Source organism: Podospora bellae-mahoneyi, chromosome 5 (assembly GCF_035222275.1).
Source record: "Podospora bellae-mahoneyi strain CBS 112042 chromosome 5, whole genome shotgun sequence".
Taxonomy (NCBI): Eukaryota; Fungi; Ascomycota; class Sordariomycetes; order Sordariales; family Podosporaceae; genus Podospora; species Podospora bellae-mahoneyi.
In genome coordinates this window covers 452020-466919 of record NC_085884.1, presented here as the reverse complement: position 1 = coordinate 466919, position 14900 = coordinate 452020, and the positions used below count along the sequence as shown (strand labels likewise).

At 53.1% G+C, this 14900-nt stretch overlaps 6 protein-coding genes and 1 non-coding gene across 7 annotated transcripts; 4 read left to right on the top strand and 3 right to left on the bottom strand.

Moving 5' to 3' along the window:
* Positions 1 to 388: 388 nt before the first annotated feature.
* On the bottom strand, positions 389 to 3272 carry QC761_501710 (uncharacterized protein). Its single transcript, XM_062879407.1, has 4 exons — positions 2641 to 3272; positions 2186 to 2582; positions 1727 to 2122; positions 389 to 1666 (listed from the first exon to the last, which is right to left on the bottom strand). Exons 1-4 carry the CDS (start codon positions 2892 to 2894, stop codon positions 599 to 601), a joined length of 2115 nt encoding a protein of 704 aa, XP_062730437.1. The 5' UTR covers positions 2895 to 3272; the 3' UTR covers positions 389 to 598.
* A 626-nt stretch (positions 3273 to 3898) lies between these two features.
* QC761_501720 (uncharacterized protein) lies at positions 3899 to 6105 on the top strand. Its single transcript, XM_062879408.1, has 5 exons — positions 3899 to 4486; positions 4546 to 4865; positions 4919 to 5132; positions 5192 to 5681; positions 5739 to 6105. The coding sequence occupies exons 1-5, from the start codon at positions 4070 to 4072 to the stop codon at positions 5960 to 5962; spliced, it is 1665 nt and encodes a 554-aa protein (XP_062730436.1). The 5' UTR covers positions 3899 to 4069; the 3' UTR covers positions 5963 to 6105.
* A 2195-nt stretch (positions 6106 to 8300) lies between these two features.
* Positions 8301 to 9673, top strand: QC761_501725 (uncharacterized protein; the record flags this gene model as incomplete). Its single annotated transcript, XM_062879409.1, has 3 exons — positions 8301 to 8494; positions 8547 to 9251; positions 9364 to 9673. 3 exons carry the CDS (start codon positions 8301 to 8303, stop codon positions 9584 to 9586), a joined length of 1122 nt encoding a protein of 373 aa, XP_062730435.1. The 3' UTR covers positions 9587 to 9673.
* A 28-nt stretch (positions 9674 to 9701) lies between these two features.
* Positions 9702 to 9773, bottom strand: QC761_0074250. The gene has a single exon. It is a non-coding gene; the product is annotated as a tRNA-Arg (tRNA).
* Positions 9774 to 9933: 160 nt separating this feature from the next.
* On the bottom strand, positions 9934 to 11225 carry PSF3 (DNA replication protein). Its single transcript, XM_062879410.1, has 2 exons — positions 11070 to 11225; positions 9934 to 11009 (listed from the first exon to the last, which is right to left on the bottom strand). Exons 1-2 carry the CDS (start codon positions 11109 to 11111, stop codon positions 10464 to 10466), a joined length of 588 nt encoding a protein of 195 aa, XP_062730434.1. The 5' UTR covers positions 11112 to 11225; the 3' UTR covers positions 9934 to 10463.
* A 113-nt stretch (positions 11226 to 11338) lies between these two features.
* SOD2_2 (Superoxide dismutase [Mn], mitochondrial) lies at positions 11339 to 12599 on the top strand. The gene is made up of 3 exons (XM_062879411.1): positions 11339 to 11655; positions 11812 to 12077; positions 12138 to 12599. Exons 1-3 carry the CDS (start codon positions 11526 to 11528, stop codon positions 12432 to 12434), a joined length of 693 nt encoding a protein of 230 aa, XP_062730433.1. The 5' UTR covers positions 11339 to 11525; the 3' UTR covers positions 12435 to 12599.
* Positions 12600 to 13410: 811 nt separating this feature from the next.
* Positions 13411 to 14777, top strand: QC761_0074220 (uncharacterized protein; the record flags this gene model as incomplete). The annotated part of the gene is made up of 3 exons (XM_062872740.1): positions 13411 to 13456; positions 13993 to 14072; positions 14664 to 14777. The coding sequence occupies 3 exons, from the start codon at positions 13411 to 13413 to the stop codon at positions 14775 to 14777; spliced, it is 240 nt and encodes a 79-aa protein (XP_062730432.1).
* Between the last annotated feature and the right edge of the window lie 123 nt (positions 14778 to 14900).

The following is a 14900-nucleotide window of genomic DNA, read 5'->3' as shown; positions in this document are numbered from 1 at the left end:
CGATCTTTCTAATCTCTTGCGCAAGAGGCTAGACTTGAGGACTTGCTCGTAAGTTCTTGTCTTTGCTGTAGATCTCTAAACGGCGTTAGCTCACATGTGTCTCTAGAAGGAGCTTCCGGCTGAGGGCTCGGAGGTGAAAAAGGAGTCTCGCCTATGTCAGAAGCATGGGAATATCGCTGACATGGTATAGGACCCCCTACACCCCGCGAGCGCAGATCACGTGAGGCAAAGTCGGTAGGGTTCGGTCGGGTTGTAGGTGTTCGGTATGGGCCCATATTAAATGAGACTGTAACTAACACGCGGGTGACGGGAACGATTATTAGATCAAACTGGGGTGTTGGCTCCAAATTTAACAGGCACTTAACAGAGGCATCAACGGTGTTGGTGACGATCGTGATTTTCTGTAATGATTCTGGCATTGAAAATGAAACATAACTGAATGGTACTGGAATGAATATATAGATGAAGAAAGCGAAACAGGTCAATACATAGAGAGACCGGCAAAACCTTCTTGTTTCCGGATACACGTAGTGTCATCTGGCTACCTAGAACAGTGTTGCTGTGGATGGCGGACGAGATCTTGACAGCGGCCTAGACGTTAAGCGCGGCGGCAGTGTCGACTGTGTCGCCGAACTGTCCCATGATTTTGTAATGAATGAACGAGTGGTTGCTTGAAGCCGGTGCTTAAATTTCGAGTTGTCGGCGTTGATGTTGTTGCCCTCGATGTCGTCGTTGCCCTAGATGTGGTAGTGGTTCGCGTCCCTGTGCTCGAGGTCGATCGGGTATTGGTTGCAGATGATCGTGTACTTGTGCTCCGAACAGGCTGGCTGGCGGTCCTCCAGTATTGATCCAAGCCATCCATGATCTCGTCGGCATGCCTATAGGCGTCCGACGCAGCAAAGTCTTTCACCTTTTGGTCAATCGCCACCCCTGAGAATGGCCCTGTCCGTGCGGTAAAGTCTGCCACGGCAAACGGCTTTGCCCTCCACCTCGGCTCCATGGGATCCAAGAACTTGGCAGAGAAGTTGTTGTACCCAAAGTCAGGCAACGCAGTAACATTGAATGCGGCCATCATATCGTCGTCCTCGTGGATGAGGTTGTGGCAATGGAACATGTACACGCCGTCCCAGGGAGCGTAATGAGCCTCCACCAGCACCGTTTCCTCTCTCCCAAGCCATACGACATCCTTGAGCCCCTCACTTTCGTATTTCTCCACGCGCCTACCCTCCCGCCGACGCCAGATAACCCGAAAGTCCACCAAATGCACGTGAATTGGGTGAGACCAGCCATCGGTAGTGTTCTCCAACTCCCAGATCTCAACCGTGCCGCGGGGGACGTTGGCAAGGATACGGTTGTTGGCCTCCGCGAAGCCAACGCCATTGATGAGCCATTGACCGTTGGCGCGGTGGAACTTGAAGTGCTGGTCAATCTTTCTCCTTGTCTTGGGACGGGGAAACGGAACGGTGCGGAGTTGGGCAGGGACAACGGAGGTGTCGGCGCTGGCAGTGGTGTTGGAAACCACAAAGCGCATGACCTTGTCTGTGTCTTGGTAGTCGTCCTCGACCCCGGCGCCGCCGGCTTTGGCAAAGTTGCGGAGCTCGATGGTCTGTCCGGCGTGGGAGGAGAAGTCGAAAACGATTTCATAGCGCTCGGCCATGGAGATGTACTAGCGATCAACTGGTTAGCTACCATTTCAGGGAAGAAAAGGGACTGGGAGGAGACAAACCATGTACGAAGTCTGAACTGGCTTCTCCAACAGCCCCGAATCGCTCGCAATGACCTTGAAGGGAAGTTTGGCGTTGAGCCCGCCGGCATTGCTTGTCTTGACAAAGTATAGCGAGAACGATCTTGACACGGCCGCGTTGAGGAACCGGAACCGGTACTTGCGTGGCTCGACGTTCAGAAAGGGCCACGGCTGGCCGTTGACGTGGATGACATCACCCCAGAGGCTGATTCTCTCCCCGACAGTGGAGAACAGTGTCCCGTCGAGGTTGTACTGTTTGGCTGCGAGGACGAGGGGGATGTCGTATTCGCCATAGCCGGAAGGGAGGTTGAGGGCATCTTCTGCTGGGTCGTGGACGAGATACACGCCTGCTTGGCCCATGTAGGCGTTCTCTGCTGTCTGCGGTTTTCGTATTGGTTAGCGTGCCATGACTTGGAACTTGCAGGATGGAGAGGAACAGACAATGTGCACTGCGTGGTCGTGATACCACATCATCCTGCCCGACTGCCGGTTCGGGAAGTAATAGTCCTTGTACTCCCCAGGGGCGGTGGTGTCCTCGGCCCAACCATCAAAGGGAGCGCGAGAATAGGATCCGTGGAGGTGAACGGAGCTGTTGGCGTGGGCGTTGTTGACGAAGCGAACGACGGACTCGGTCCCTCGTGGCACCATGATGGTGGGACCGGGAGAGATGCCATCGTAGCCGACAAGATTGGCGGGACTGAGATCCGGGTAGATGGAGTGCTGGAAGGGCTTGATCTCAATCTCGTAGTAATGCACAAACCTTGGAATCGTGGTGTTGGCATTGGTAAGGTTCGAGAACGGGGAGGTCATGTTGGACAGAGTGGGGACTTTGACAATTCTGGGAGGTATCAGTCCGATGGTAGGGACCGAGGCCAGATGGCAGCACGGGGACTTACCGGGTGGGTTGCTTCAGAGGAGGGATAGGAAGTGAGACTTGGAACATGAGCGGGTAGTCTGGGCTCAGGTTTGGGTGCTTCCTCTTGACCAGATGGTGGTCCTCTGTTTCTGAACGAAATCCGAGGTGATCATGGCTGCCCGTGATCTTTTCTGAAGAAGCATCTTCAGGACGATGCAAGAGGTGGGCTTTTGAAAGATGGGAGGCCAGTGCCACTGCAAGGGCTGCGAGCTTGAGATAACTGAACAGCACCATGGTGGACGATGGCAATGTCGAAAACAGATCACCGGCGATAACATCCAAGGCCTGAATATCCCACTGATAGATCTGCTCATCCAGATATATGAGGGCATCTCGATTTGTCTCGCTCGGCTCGAGTTGCCATCTCTTCTTCCAAGCCAATGCCCAGCTAGCAACCTCGGTCTGTCAGCTCCAGATGAACTCATCTCGCACTTCGTTTCTTCTTGCGATATTCTCAGTGGCGAAACAATAATCCCGATGTAGCCATGGTGTGGTGACGAACTTGTGGTCAATGACACACGCTCTTGTTTCCATCTTTAGATTTCTAAGGGGTGTGTGGGGGGGGGCAGACTAATACGAGACGTCCGTGGGCGCCAGGGGGGGTGAACTTCGCTTCAGCAACTACCGCCGCTATCGCTCAGCCCTGAGCAAATTAAAATACCCGATAGTCCCATGCAGGTCGATCCTCGATGCCGATATGGGCACCCTCCAACAGCCAAACTCGGCAGAGAGCGGCGTCTCACAACACCCCAGCACGTCATCGGGAAGAAGCCGAGTGGGCGTGACCCCTATTCCTTCCCACGCGACGGCCCGCTCTTGGACTGTCAATGAACCCCCCCCGTTTTGCCCCTTACCTACTCTGAATATTATCGGCTATACGTTGAACCATTCTTTTTCTGTCGGGTTACACCCAAGACAATGTAGACTGTTGCACGAGTCTTTACCATCTCCAAGTAGGAATCTCAGCCGGGACGAGACGGAGGAAATTTCCTACAAGTTCTACCTGAAATGGTGGAGGTGTGAGATCTGTCCTAATAAATGAAGGATTAACGTCGGGAAGAAAGATTTAGCGAATCTCTGATGGTGGGGAATAAAGCTGCAAAGGAAGCGGCACATGATGTTAGACTGGCCTTGGCTCTGTGATAGTCGGCATCTGCTCGCTTAACAGTAACCTATATGTTTGTTATGTTGTATTCTCATGGATCCTATTGACACAAGGCCACAGACTCTAGGTTCTCCTGATGGATGAGTTCATCTCAGAATAGTGTCTATAGCTCGCTTCTACCTTGATGACCAAGCCGATGGGCAGGTCCAGCCGAGCTGGAATATTTCCCCCCGAGTCACGAAGAAGTGAGCCAGAGAGCCATGCCTTGACAGATTGGAGCTGCCGCTAAGAAGAAACATGGACTATGACTGTGATGACTGAGCCGTCACAGAGAAGAACCTATATAAGACATGAGCCTCAACAGAGACTTGTGCTGGCTCTATGTCAGGTACCCGTATCCGTCCTTGACTCGCTCAGCAACACTGCCAACATGAGGTGTCACATCTTCACCTCGATCCTCTCTTTTCTCTTTTTCTCTTTGTTCCTCCCTTGTGTCCTCGGCCAGGTCCTCCGAGATGACTCTCCTATCTGGGTACAGGGAGCGTTCGAGGACGCAACCGTCACCGCCAATGACACATCCTACAACGCCGGCGGTACAATCACCGTCAACGGCTTCGTTTTGAACATCCCCAGAAACCTCTTGGTCCAGTTTCCTGCCGCGTGGGTGCCGTGGAGAGACTTTGTCGCGAACAAGTCAGACTTCATCGGGTTTGAGACCTTGGTAAGCAGCCCCCGCTTGCTGTCGACTCCAAGTTAGTGGCTGGCTAATACCTGTTACAGGTCATGGGCAACACTATCGAGGGAGACCCCCGTGTCGGTCAGGTGGTAATCACCGAGTTCTTCGAGGGCCTCAGCTTCGGCTTCATCGAGTCCCTCAATTACACTGATGGTAGCATGAAGATCGAGAACGGACCTACCGTCCGCATCAGCGATCCCAACGGTGTCTTCTCTGTTGGGTATGACGGTGCGCCGTTCATGACGGCGGATGATCAAAGTCCCAGCATCACTGCGTTTTCAGGATTTCCTATGTGTATCCCCCGCAACGGTTCTGATCCCTTGTGTCCGTTGAGCAATCGGCCTACTGGCCGTCCCGGAATCTTGTAAGCGATCCTTACCATCGTGGTCAACTCAGCGTTCTGACTGTCACCCTTAGCCGCGCCCCCAACCCATTGGTCATGGCCCCCTTCCTCCCGGGCGATCTCATCACCTTCAGTGGCTTCCGGCGCGGCGACGAAGTCATCGCCTTCAGCATCGTCGCCCAAAACGTTCAAATCACCACTGGTGATGACATTGTCTACATCCGCATGGAGCTCGCTCTCCTCGGTATCTTCAGTCCCAGCCCGGCAGCTGAAATCGCTGACTCCAGAGTAAGCCCCTGGCCCTGCCCTCCCCCCAAACAACCATACCGGTGCTAAACCCCACCAAGTTCATCGGCTTCTCCTCCAACCCCCGCACCTCGGTAACCCTCTACGCCCTCGACGTAAACCCCTGCACAGGCGAGACAACAGAACGCATGATCGCCGGCGTCGGTCTTCGCGGTGGACGTAACTTCCAGAACAAGTTCGAGTACCGCAATGAGATCCTGTTTGGCTACACAAGGGAGTATCGTGCCGTAGCCGAGATTGACGGTATCCCCATCACCCGGAGGACCAGGAACGGAATTCTGGCAGGGAGCTACATCCAACCTGTGAACGTGTGGGTTCAGACCGAGATGGACATCCCGGGGTTGTTCGCCAACGGCGTGCCGTTTGAGTTTCGGGAGATGGAGTTCTTGACCAAGGGCGTTGGGAGGGACGAGAATGGGAATATCTGGGGTCCGTTGGATCCGTTTCCGCAGTCGTTGGTGCCGATTTCTGCGCCGAACTGTGGGGAGGTTAACTCGAGGAGGGAAGCCGAAGGTCGTGAACCGGTCAAGGGTAAGTCAACTGGCGCGACGTATGGCGTGCATGAATAATATGGTTAACCTGGTTTAGGTCCTGTGAGATCGCGGATCCAAAGACGGAGGACGTTTGGGTCGCGATTTGGCCGAATGAAGGCTGAGGCAGTTGCTGGCGCGGACAACAAAGGCACCGAGGAGCCAGAGGTTGTTGTTGCTCCTGCGGAAATCGCAGCTATTGAGGAGAAGGCGAAGCTTGATGCTGTGTTGGAGCAAGATCAGATTGAATCTTTGTTTGGTGACGGACCCCAACTACAATGATGGCTGGAATGGGTTCGACTTCTCAGGTTTGCTATTGACAGGAGCCGATTTGGCTCAAGTACCTAAAGTATCGGGTACCGACCTATATAGCTATATCACGGTTCAAGAATACCTGCAGATTCCTTTTGCCAACTTAAACTCTTTTGGTCAAAATGACTCTGCCTGGGTGCCTAAGGAACTGGCGACAATGCCGGTCCCAAGGCTGGGCTCGCTCTCGCTGGTGGCCACTTTCAGCGCTTTTCGGAGGCAGCCAACTCCAACCCAAGCCACAAATGTCAACACACCGACACGAAACCTCATCATCTTCGCATTGTCACAATGCATCCGCCCGACCCATCCGTTGTCTTGGGCTGACAAGAGCTGATCTTGGATTGAGGCTCCGGGGCAACCTACAGATGACTGCCACAGCTGTGCTACTTCTACGAAGTCGCGGCAGCCTCCCGGCATACTAGAAATTGGTGAACCCAACTCCAACTAATTCTTGGTGGAAGCGCCGGAGTTCCAACCGCTGGTCCGAAAACCCGGATGCCCAGGGACATGACGACGACGACGACGAAGCAAGATCACCCCTGCTAGGAGCTGTCCCCTACTCTGACGAAGCGTCACCCGCCAGCAGCCTTGATAACACCGACCGTGCCTCGACACGAGATATTCATGGACATCGAAATTTAAATCCATCAGAAGATGACCAACTCGGCCGTAGGAGTCCACGTCCTGGTGGCATCAGGTCTATTGGCAGCGCCAGGGAGAGTCTGAGGGGGAACGATTCCTATGTCGAGTTGATCGTCAAGATTCTCGGCACCATTGCTGTCTTCTCGTCATCATCAAACTAGTCTTTGTCACGATACCACTCGAATTTCAAACTGCCTCTTGGTGTTTGTCTATAGGATGGGTAGCAGTACAAGTCCTCGTTTTAATCGCCTATCGGAACCACGAAGTCTACCTAAGCCTGTCCGAAAACCCCATACGTCGCACAGTACAGATAGAGGACTTGCTACATGAGAAAGCTCTCCAATGCGCCATCTCGACACTGATGATCCCTGTTCTCGGCGCTCTTTAGATCTGGCCCCCTGGCATGGCCGAGAAAACTTGGCTATATCTGCATCTGGTTCAGTTATGACATTGTACTTGATCCGGAAATGGGAGAATGGTTAGGTGACAAGGTTGGACCTTGGATGATCATCACCGATTGGGGATCAACCACCAACCCTGCATCCTTCCAGAGGACAGCCAGTGTAAGACGGAAAACAAGTTTCATTTTCCGTGTCCGACAAGCTGCACTGATCTGGCTTGCAGGGACAGGTCTTGGGAAGGTAATCCTCTGGTGTATTATCCACGACTCTTACGAACACTACCGCGGGTATGTGTTCTTGTTAACTCTTCTTGGCGCATAGACTCTTTACCTGTGGTTTTAACTACCCTGAACAATCTCTACTGAATGTCTCAGTGGCTGGGTGTGGTGCCAGGGGATATCGCTGTTCTCCAATCTTCTTTTCACATGCCTCGTTTTCGCCAGGTCGTTGGAGACGTACGATAGCTCCGGAACTCATAAGCCTGAGTGGCTAGAATTGGCTGGGTAAAGTGAAACGACTGTGATAAAGGGTTACAGTGCGCATCAGATAGGTTGGGGATAGCTCGCACTTGTGCGCAGTGATTGACAGACGTTGACTGGACTTCGCGGTGTGGGAGCTGTATCGTGCGGCAGAATACCATTTCTCAACACCATCAATCATTTATGAGTAAGCTCCACGACAATTCTCTCCTAGAATGAGAACGCGATGGTTTTGCCCCTGGACCCCTGAGCGGGTTCCGGGGGGCGGTCTGTGATACGTAATTTGCACTGCCCTCTCGGGATGCCTCCCACCAAAAGTTAGCGTTTGGAGCCGAGTGGCGAAAGGGCCAAAGCACCCGTCTGGACTCCATTCACCATCCGACCCCATATAATTCACACGTATGGCACGTTTGTATGTCGTGTCTCAAAATTCATCACGATGCTGTCCGCAAAATGAAACCAACAGACCGCCCGCAGTTGTTCGTGTCACCAATGAAGCTTTGGGTAACAAAGAAGATCCCCACGTAATGTCGGGCGTCCGCAGAGATGTGTAAAAGTTAATGATATTCAGAGATGCTCAAATAAACAGCTCCAGAGAGCAAACACCTATAACTATCAAGACTGATCTGTGGGCCTGAGGGCCGAAGCCCTGGGAGCAACCTGTCTGGACCAATCCACCGGGAGCAATACCTCCTCCCACACTTGACGAACCCCATATTCACATATAACCTCTCCCTACGGCCTCAGTCGCTGCTCCTCACCCACCTCACCGACACAAGCTTCGAAATGTCGCAACCACGTGCAAAACCCATCGAGCCTGGAGAACTCGACACTCACCCGGGCTATGCTCGGAGGAACGAGGTTGTCAGAAGGGCTGACTACCTTGTTCAAAATTATCTCGAAGTACCTCCTCATATTCAAGCCGCATACAACATCATCACTAGTAGACGCCAAGATTGGGCCATGGTTGACAACGCGACGTAGGTCCAGAGCTGCTCTGTGAGGTCGAACACGTTACTGAAGTCGGTCTAGAATATGTCACATTATCGACTCACTCCCACCCGGGCTCACAGAGCGCAAGATTTACAGAAGAGACGACCTCAAGGAGCCCAACCCCTTGAACGAACCGGGCTACTACCAAATAATGCGCCGTATCCTCACCGCCGAACATATCTTCTACACAGGACCCCTAGCAGGACACATCCTTGAGCAAATGGGCGAGCCCGGCGGTCCTTTCAAGTACTACCTCAAACAATCCAACATCTCCATCACCAACCTCCTCCACTTCACCCGAGCCGTCTCCCACAAAGCCCAAAAGCCCAAGTTATCCCCCACCGAGAAGAAACCCCCGTCCCAAAGCTCCTCCAGCCAGCCCCCCTCCATCGACCCTCCACCCGACAACAGTATAATCCACCCACAGTTCCAGTACAACAACATCAACCGCCAATCCTACTTCTTCGAAGACATGTCCCGCGTCCTCCGCAAAAAACCAGACAACCATACTCAGCTCGAGCACCGCACCTTTCTCCTCCCCGACTCTCGATCCCCCCACGAGTACATCGACAAAGGAATCCTCAAAATCAACTCCCACACCCTCCTGTTCGACACAACCCTCAACAACACCCTTCTGAAACTCATCCAAGAGCTCGACGTCAGACCAGGTATCATCGTAAAAGAGTTCTCCTTCTGGCCAGACGGAGCGGACTCAAACCTGCCAGAGACACCCAGTAGATGGACGTAAGTTCCCCCCCTACATATCTTGTCCATGTGAAAAAAAGACACTCGGTGCACCTATCATCAGTCACCAGTCCGCACCAAGATACTAACAACACGCCCCGTGGGGAAAAAGCGATTTCTACTCGGTCCACCACTGGCTCTCAGACAACTACACCATCTACCCTTTCGCCCTCCCATCTCCCAATCCTCCCTCTGGAAGCGGCTTCGTAGCCTGCATGCCCAAGATCTACGTCCTCAAGAAAAAGACGTCGTCGCTGGGTGTATCGAAGCTTATCGGAAGAGCGAGGAGTCTTAGTAGGGGTGCCTCGCCATCTCCAGGGCAGCCATCATCATAGGAAGAGATAGTAGAATGGGAAAAGTAATTAGAAATCTACAATTATCCCCATATCCCCAAAAAAGCGGGGTTGAAAAGGAATGCAAGCTGACCAAGTCTTAGGTCAACTCGTTTTGCACCCGACGTGGGACTCGAACCCACAGCCTTAAGATTAGAAGTCTTACGCGCTACCATTGCGCTAGCCGGGCTGGTGCTTTGATGATGTGTTGGTGTGGAGCTTGCGTCCATGATTGCCACCGCCGACCCCAGCTCAAAAAGGATGGCAAAACCCTGACAGCTGAGGAAGTGCTCGCAAACTGAGACGAAACATCAAGATAGTCCCAAACTACGCAGATTTGATGGTTTGATGTTATCCTGTATTGTGCATAATATATGTGTGCTGTCTTGCCACAGAATGAGCCCTACACCGGCAACACTGTGCCGTGTGATATGGTCTATCATACCTATTCCATATTTTGACGCCTGCGCACCGTAATTCCCAGTTGTTCCGTATCTGGAATCGAAGAAGGCAATACCAGTTGATCTTGGGCCGATTACCGATTGAACGAGGTGTCCATCGGTCCGATTTAAGGTTATTTTGCAGTTCTCTGCGCCATCCTTGGTTTGTCACGTCGAATTTGGATTTAAACAAATGGTTCCCCGAGGTCCAATGTGGGCCGGCGTGTCCCCGACCAGCCAGTCCAAAAATTAGAACATGAACCCATGCCATCAAGTAAGGTTTTGGTACAGCTGTTCGTACGGGTTGATCCCACAACAGGCGCTGGCCATATTGTAATTTCTTCGTTTCGTCGGCGGTGGCGATCTTGGGAATTGAAGGGATGGCGAGGGCGTGGGTTGGCTTCCTCCACCTTTTGCTTCAAGACATTCTCCCCAGTCCCTCAGTTCTTCTTGATACTGTCCATCCACTCTTTCCCAGACTTGGCGCCGTCGTGCGCCTTGCGGAAGAGCTTCCTCTCCCACTCGTCCAGCCCTCTGAGGAACTCCTCACCAGCACCACCAATCCCAAGATTACTCCCCTCCTCTTTCCCTTTCCCTTTAGTGCTGACGCCCCCAACCTTGCGAGCATGTAATGAGATCTCGGCAGCGCGAGTGACGAACGTCTTGCGCAGGACACTCCCCAGCTCTTGTTCCTCAGATAGATCCATCATGTGTGTTGCAAGCCCGTAAAAATGGGCGCTCTGGTCGCGTAATGGGACGGCTCGAGGGTCGGCTTTGAGGGCTTGAATGACGTCGTTTCCGAGAGCTCGGGGGAGGTCGAATGTGACAAAGGTCTTGTTATCGGGACCGCCGGTGTTGGCGATGACAAGCATTTCGGCGAGCCATAGTGGGAGGTTAACTTTTGTTCCGGCTTTGAGGGGTTGGTTCGGGGTGTTGTCAAGGTAGCCTAGGTCAGGAATGTCGAGCTGGAAGGTACATGGGATTTTCTGTGGCCATCAAGGTGCCGGTTAGTGACAGGGAAGGTTCGGAGGAGACCAGTCTGGTACCTCTGCGTCGGTGAGAATAGAGTCAATGTCGTAGTAAGGCATAATGACGACGCGGTAGTGAGGCGATCCAATGCAAAGAATGCAAGAAACTCCAACCGCAAGTCACACCTCGACTGGTCCCTGAATTTTGGGCTTCGAGAGGACGCGAAACATCCTGGAGGGGCAGTGCGCCTCTGTTAGGTCAGCGACGCTCGTGCCAGCTGGTGGCCCAGACAGCAGTTCATACAGCCGAAACTGGGGTAGCTTGAAGTGGGGCAATGACGGAATTGTGACTGATAGTAACCGAAAGCTTCCATCGAGGTTCCCTCCTGAGACCAGACCCGAACAAGTTTGACGTCCCAAAGTCTGCATCATTTGAACTCAAAGGGTATGTTTACGGCACGCCTCCAAACTCTAAACCGCCAGACACTCAATTGACCCCCTATCTCAACAGCAAACACAACCATCACCATAACAATGTCTTCCACTCTTCTTCGCACCGTCCCCGCGCTCCGTGGAGCTCTCCGGGCTTCGGCTGTCAAGCCTGCTGCTGCTCTCGCCAGCACCAGCTTCGTTCGCGGCAAGGCCACTCTCCCAGATCTTCCGTGTAAGTGTTGAACAGTCAAGAGGTTAAATTGGTTGCCCTCTATGGGGCTACTCCCACACGCCAGGCACGCCGCTGCCACAATGTGTCGCAATTGACGCCACTAGCTAGCTACAACTTACCATGATAAGGCATTGTACTTACCTGTGCTGGTTACAGATGACTACAATGCGCTCGAGCCTTACATCTCCTCCAAGATCATGGAGCTTCACCACAAGAAGCACCACCAAACATATGTGACCGGCCTTAACACGGCGCTGGAAAATATCGCAAAGGCCGAGGAGAAGGGTGACTTCACCAAGGCTGCCTCGATTGCGCCTCTTCTCAACTTCCACGGTGGTGGTCACGTCAACCACTCTCTTTTCTGGGAGAACCTTGCCCCTGCCAGCAGGGAGGGCGGTGGTGAGCCTAAGGGAGACCTCAAGGTACGTTGGGCCTGAGCAAGAGTTTTAGAGATTGTGCTAACGTGTGTTCGTGTGATGCAGCAAGCCATTGAGGACGACTTTGGCAGCTTTGAGGACTTCCGAAAGCAGATGAACACCACTCTGGCTGGCATCCAGGGCAGCGGCTGGGCGTGGCTCGTCAAGGACAAGGAGAGCGACACTCTGAGCATCGTCACCCGCGCCAACCAGGACCCCGTTACCGGCGCCTTTGTGCCTCTTCTGGGCATTGACGCCTGGGAGCACGCGTACTACCTCCAGTACGAGAACCGCAAGGCCGAGTACTTTGATGCCATCTGGAACATCATCAACTGGAAGACGGTTGCCAAGAGATATGACTAAAGGAGCGGGAGAAGGAGGCAGACGAAATGTGTATTATGTAAATGAGAGCGTATTGCGTATGTAGGATGGGGGTTCTTTTATTGAATACCATTGACGTCTTACCTGTTAGTCCAGCCTCTACACTGATCATCGATCAATGTCAAATGTTCTGTAGGATTCGATTCGGCTCGGTCGACCGGCACCGACCCAAAATCCGACCATGTCTTTGGAGGATGTGGAAGAGAAAAGCTTTCAGGGTCCCGTGATGTGTGGAGGCTGAAAATGTCTCGTCGGGACGTGACACCGCCGTCTCAACAAATACCGCCCTGGGGTGACACAGTAAAACAAAGATGGTGTCGTGGTGTCACGGGGGGTGTGGTGAAGGAGCATCGTCGAATGTTGACAGGCCATCCTTGGGCGGCTTGGCCCGTGCAGTGTGCAGTTTATGGTCACCAAGCACTTGGCTTCAGAAGCCGAGTGGGGCGCTCGACGCTTCCCCGTTATGCCCCGCACCCTTCCATGGGACTCGGATCATCGGTGCCCCTCTTCCCCGCCATGCTAAGGCTATTGTGGACGACAGTTGGGACATCCTCAGAGGACACAGCACGGAGTACGGATTATCCTTATTGTTGTTCATATTTGGTAATGATTGAGTTGTTCAAGCTCCTCTCGTACTCAGTGGGTTGGCATACTTTTGCCTCTTCCGCTCTCTCCGATCGTATAAGTAAGTCATCGTATAGGTTACCATATTGAGGGCAGGGACTTGCACGAAATCCTGGGATATGAGTCCTTCTTTCTCCCTTCCAAGCTTGTCGACAGCAAGCAAGCACCAAATTGGTCGATACGGTCCACATGTGAATACCTGGTGATGACCTGACTGCCCGGCACTGCCGCCAAACCACATGTTACTCTGAGAAATAGTTCCCGCAGAGGCCCACCGTCAGGGCCAATACGGGCACCAGAGCCACTGACGAAGCCCAAGATCTCGATCAACGACATGTTCCAAGACGTTCCCAGTTGCATGATAGCCGAGCAGTCGTGGGGTATTTTCTGCCCTCAGCATAGCCAGCCATCGTATGATCTCGTTGAAGTGGCCCATCAAGCAGTTGAAGCTGATGTATAAGTCATCAACCCACGACTGAGTGTGATGTTTGCCAACACAATCAATAGCTCATTACTCATAGCTCAATCATCTACCTAAACAGCTCATTCGATCTGTTGGTCTCACATCCCCTATCCCTCACCACCATCCAATTCATTCCACCTGCAGACTCACAACCTCACAACCCCGCATCCAATCACCCCCTTGTCAACACCCCTAGCTCAGGCCCCTGTGAACTGCCCCGCTAGCCGCACGACATCTCCAACGCTAGAAGCCCGCTAACAGCGGTTACAACGGACACTGTAACCCAGACGTCACCACTTCCAAGACGTCGTGATAGAAGAGAAAGGTTCGTCTCAAAACTTTGGGAATGCTGACGGAGAGTTTCCTGATCATTCCATCTCAAATTGATCCTTCAGATGATCTGACAGTAAGAAGAAGAGAAATTCTCAGCAACCCGTACACCGTCCAGATCAGATTCTTCGGAAGCCGGTCTCAGACAAGCTGTTGCTATTCAGCGAGACCGTTACGCAAAGAAAAAGAAAAGAATTTCTGCTGTAAGTTCCTGCACTATTCCATTTTCTCGCTCCTACACCTTGCTGTACGTGCCCGTTTCAGACTCGCGCATGGAGTCGATAGTCTCGTTCTGAGCTGTCACCGTGTCCGAGCCGACAGGTCGCGGGCCGTGGCCGGACCAGGACAATTCTTTTTGTTTTCGAAGGGAAGCCCCGAACCACAGTTATCACAGCCATGGCTTGGTGATGAACATTCTCACCGACTTTACCACCTGCACTTTCATGTATTGTGCAGGTGTGGTAGCTTTCATCCAATGACCTCTGTGGGCTCCAAGCCAACCCCGCCGTGACCCCAAGCACGAGATGCATTCCTGCCCTGCCAGGGCCATCTACAGACTGCGTATCTTGTGAGCCCTCCGGCAGCGAGATGGGTGGCATGCTGTGGCGCGGGGATCAAGCACCGTGTGTCCCACGTCGAGGGTGGCACAAGGCAGGGGGCAAAAAGTGAGAAGAGCTTCATGGAACGACGAGATATCGCCATTGTCGTTCTCGCCCATTCGAGGCACACAGATCAACCAGGTTTTGGATCGTGAAATTGACAACCTCGCAGGTGTCACCACCAATTCCCGGCAGTCTGGACCCAAGAGAAGTCCCTCGGGAAGCACCGACCTTGACATCGAACCTGACTCGACAACGAACATACTCCTCGGCGGACGTCCCCCATCGTCTTACGCTTGCGCGAGCTGAGCTCATTGTTCCTACCCCGCCTCACATTACCAAGACCCTCAGGTACCACGGTACCAGAGCAGAGAGCAGCAGACCACTGCATCGCAGCATCCCACTGGACCCGCCTGGCTGCAGCTGCAAGAC